At 47.3% G+C, this 4,820-nt stretch overlaps 1 protein-coding gene across 1 annotated transcript in view; it reads left to right on the top strand.

Moving 5' to 3' along the window:
- Positions 1-888: 888 nt before the first annotated feature.
- The window catches only part of htr4 (5-hydroxytryptamine receptor 4), a gene marked incomplete at its 5' end in the record, with an annotated part of 77,389 nt that continues 73,457 nt past the window's right edge, over positions 889-4,820 (top strand). The window contains one exon of the mRNA XM_080843089.1: positions 889-953. Within this exon, the coding sequence (XP_080699215.1) occupies positions 889-953 (65 nt within the window). The remainder of the gene's footprint in view (positions 954-4,820) is intronic.

Raw genomic sequence — 4,820 nt, 5'->3', positions numbered from 1 at the left:
AAAACAAGTAATTGTTTGCCAAGAATTGAGGCTGGGATCATAAGTGAATGTGACTTGTATATTTAAATGGAATATTCATTTAAAATAGGGCTAAGTCTGCCTCTGTTTAGAGATGGAAACGGTTTTCTATTCTTCTGCCGCAGAGAGGCTGATTATGAGCTCCTGTCGGTTGGACTGGACTCGGTGGAAAACAGACTCATTGCTCCTGAGGAGTTTAATCCTCCGGACCTTGGCCTCTGGGGTAGATGGCAGTAATTCTAGATAAAGTACCTGCGTTTCGCTTGCCTCTCTTTTATTGGTTTCCGGCTTCCTTTACAGCAGTGACAGGGCATTCAACCCTTACGTAACCTTAAAATATCTGTAGCTAAAGACGCTCTGGCTAGCCCCCGTGCTCCTGCCCAGCGCTGGTGTGGGAGTCTGCTGTCCTCTGCTGCGTGGGGTGGATAGAAAGATGAAAACTGTGGACTGAGGCTTTCTGGGAAATAGTCTTGGTCTCACCCCGTATGCACCATGTCAGGTTGGCTTCTGCTTCTCACTTTTATTGCTCCCCTGGCATCTAGTCATATTGATTTTCTCACACCCGCATCTGCAGAGCAGGTTCATGTGAACTCGAGGGCTTTCTGGAGTAATCTACCACCACTGTAGTCTTTTGCTTGCTTTTGATTAGCTGGCTTTTGATTGGTTTTGTTGTGTGTGTCATTGAATGCTTCCTGGGTCCAGAGGTGTTCGATATGGAGGCCTGCGGCGGGTGAGTGATTGGAAAGAACTTCGGGTGAATGGTGGTGCCGCCTGAGGTCAGGGGTCACGACCTCACCCTACCCCTCTGCTGCTGGCTGACCTCTCTATGTTTGTACCCTCTCCACAGGGAGCCAGTGAGATGAAGGGCACATGAACATGAACGCCAGCGCTTCAGACACACGGCTCGTGATGGAGGGAGTCGCTATCAATGAGAGGTAAGGAGTAAGTGTGTGTGTGTGAGAGTGTGTGTGTGTGTGTATGTGTGTGTGTATGTGTGTGAGTGTGTGTGTGTGTGTGTGTGTGTGTGTGTGTGTGTGTGTGTGTGTGTGTGTGTGTGTGTGTGTGTGTGTGTGTGTGTGTGTGTGTGTGTGTGTTTGTGTGTCAGAGAGAGGGATAGAAAAAAAAAGAGAGAGCATACTGTATGTGTATGTGTGTGTGTGTGCTGGAGTGTGAGAGATGTGTGTTGGTGTGTTGGAGTGTGAGCGAGAGCATGTGTGTGTGTGTGTGTTTGTCAGGGCGTCTTACCGTCAGAACTCCACCAGGGTGTGTTACTGTCAGTGGGGGACTGACGTCAAGGGTTGTGTCGTTTGGCAGAAAGTCCACTTGGGCACTATAGAGCTCTCGGCTGAAGAGGACGGACAGCCATCTGTCTTTGTGACAGACACGACCACAGGAAGAAAAAAAGGTCACACGTGTTTCTTTATGTCCTCGGGAGATAAAAGCGAGTTAAGGGGCTAGTACATTTGTAGTTTACCAAGCAGTCAATGCCCCCCTGCCCCCTCCTCATACACACAAATACACACTTGCCATGCTTGTCAGGTGCTTGTAGGATTCACAAACAATGTGAATCCCACACACTATCAAAAGCACACACCCCCTCTCTCTCGCTCACACACACACACACACTCTATTCTTCCAAAGCACACTTTAAATGTAACAGACAGCACATTGACCCGTCGGGTTCTCATGAAGAGCTCTTTGCAGACAGTGTGTCATATTCAGTATGTGAGTATTTGCATAGGTCACCCATCCCATAGTAGACCTCCAAGACAGTTTCTTCAGACTGTGAGCTGAGAATAAAAACACCTGCCTAATCACATTCACTTACAATGAATCACTGAATGAATCAATTAATCACTGTTACAAAGTGTATAATGATTTAGCTCTATAGTAAAAGGATTATGCCCAGTGGCGATTCTACATGGAATTACGCCCCGGGCGAGACCCCCCCCCCCGAGCTCCTAGATATGATGGATGACGAGCTTAAATTGGAGGCGAGAATTTACAGATCACATTGCAACAAGGAGAATCCATCTCGGTCATCACGATTGCAGCCTATACCAGCATTGTTCATGCACCGCAGGGAAATATTACATTAATTTACCTTCAGTTAATTTAAAACTCATCTGAGATGTAGACCTACGTTTATTAACTAGCATTACCCTGTCCCTGTCAGGGCAGTTTCCGAGCGTAGCTGCTAGGTCAGTAATCTGACAGTGTCAAACATCGGCCATTCTGTTAAACAATCAAAATGCTAAGTTTAATAATGGTTTAACAATCAATATGCTTATTTTAGTAGCTAATGGATTAAAATGACAACGTGAACGTTTGCCGAAAACACACGCAGTCCGATAATTAACACCATAATGATAACTGTCTAGCTAGCTAGCAAATAGCTAACGTTAGCTAGTTTTAACCAGAGATAACTTGCCTAAGCCTAGCATAACATCAGTGGTGAAAGTAAGGCGGTACTCACAATGACAAAAATGTGAATAATGAGTATGCCTATCACCAATTAGGCTTAGTTTATTATTTTAGCAGAGGAAAATTCCAACCTAACAGGTTCCATTTGGGAGACCCAGAGGTAAACTGTCCCCCGCACCCCTTCACCTTCCCCCTAACACAGGATCTGTGAGAGGCACCTTCTTAGGGAGCAGGGGCGCCTGCAGCCGCAGGGGGCGCCAATTCGCCAATTCAGATGATTTTTATTAAAAAAATTTAAGTGCTCGTGCCGCCCCCCACGTGTCATGAAAAAGTGCCGCCCCGGGCGGCAACCCGGTTCGCCCGTGCCTAAAACCGCCACTGATTATGCCCTTAAAGCTTAAGTTGTATATCTTTGAAGCTTACTGGAGCTAGTCTGTGTGTGTGTATGTGTGTGTGTGTGTGTATGTGTGTGTGTGTGTGTGTGTGTGTGTGTGTGTTCACGTGTGTAACTGCACACATTAGACTATGCTAGCAGAGACACAGCCTGGTCCTAAGGACTCGACAGAGAGAGGAAGAGATAAGAGGTGCCCAGGGAAAGCAGTCAGTCAGAGTCTTTGATTGCGAAGAGCTTCAGAAGAGAGCAGAGTGAGGCAGAAACCTTCTATCTCCCTTACCACCTGCCCCAATGAGCTTTTCCCATCGCTCTTGAGAAGACAGGCATAAAGAAAGCCCTCAGTGGCGCAGAAGGGCGTGTGTGTTGCTGCCATGTGTATGAAGCCTTGGTGGCAGCCGCTGAAGGGGAGGATGATGAACGTGATTGAAGAGGTTATTAATGTCTGGGTCTGCTAACTAGGGACATGGAGTCTGCACTCTTTGAAACACAGGTTCCTGTGCAGATTGGGACACGGCTAACCCAGGGCCACATAGGTTCCTGAAGCAGTGGCTTCCTGGATTATTTTTTTTTTAAACTAAAATATTGAATCGAGAACGTTTTTCAAAGGGACTTGCAAAAAAGGGACAGTAGCAAAGTAACTAGCAAACCGACAAAAGGGTTCCTCTCCATAAGAAGGTGGAACCTTTGAAAGGTTCCTGTGGGGATACGAGACTGGCTGAGATGGCAGAGTGTGGTTCCTGGAGAGAGGTGCCCTCTACGCTTGGGGCTTGCAGGAAGTGTCCACAGGAAACGGGAAACTCTCTCCTCCAGGGATCACCTTTCAGCGGCTGGATATCTGCTTACCCTCAGCAGCCTGCCCGCACAGAAACCAGATCAGCTCACCCACGGCTCCTCTGTCTCTGCGGCGCCTTAAGACACACACAACGTTTCAATTCTCTATAAGAATCAACCAATCACATTTCCAACTAAAGGGATTCAAATACTGAGATACAGGCTGAAAGACCCCCTTTGACCAAAGGTTTTGGGTACCAAACACCTGCCCCACACAGCAAGGCCGCCTATTACAGCTGAGATGGAGCAGCCTTTTGCCACAAATAGTTAGTTTATGAAGGCTGCCGAATAACAATGTCACCAACTTACATATATGACCTAGCTCACCGATATTTGCAAGAATGGGCTGAAACTTGATCACCGACATACACACACACAGACACAAACAACACACACACACACACACACACACACACACACACACACACACACACACACACACACACAGACACAGACACACACACACACACACACACACACACACACACACACACACACACACACACACACACACACACTCACACGAAGAATCCCAGGAAAAGACCTGGGGAGGGGATAACAGAGTAATTCTTCACCATGAGATTTACAGAGTGTGGTCATTAGCTACTCCATCACCGCTTGTTTTACCCCGCCACCACACACCACCATCCCACTCCTGCAGAATAAAGGAATGAATGAACAGCGTCTGAGAGGAGGCATTGAAGTAGTACTCGGCACGCTACCCTGATGAAATCCATTTGTGACGAGTGAGGAGGGGGTGGGGGGGGTGAGTGCGGAACGGATGCAGACAGACTCCCAAGCCTCTGCAGTCTAAAACAAAGCCGTCACAAACACACAGACGGCCCTTCTGGCCCAGTGAAGAGTCCATCTGCAGTGTGTGTGTGTGTGTGTGTGTGTGTGTGTGTGTGTGTGTGTCTGTGTACCTATGTTTGTGTGGGCCAGTGTGTTTGCTTATGTGTGTGTGTGTTTGTGTTTTGTGTGCATGTTTGAGTGTGTATATATATGTGTGTGTGTGTGTGTGTGGGTATATATGTGTGTGCATGTGTTTGAGTGTATGTGTATTTGTGTTCGGTGTATGCCCCTATTGTTTGTGTGTGTGTGTTTTTGAGTGTGTGTGTGTGTGTGTGTGTGTGTGTGTGTGTGTGTGTGTGGT

The sequence above is a fragment of the Sprattus sprattus genome (genome assembly GCF_963457725.1).
Source record: "Sprattus sprattus genome assembly, chromosome: 8".
Lineage (NCBI taxonomy): Eukaryota > Metazoa > Chordata > Actinopteri > Clupeiformes > Clupeidae > Sprattus > Sprattus sprattus.
The sequence above is the reverse complement of the archived record's forward strand: the minus strand, read 5'-3'. Positions and strand labels throughout refer to the sequence as shown.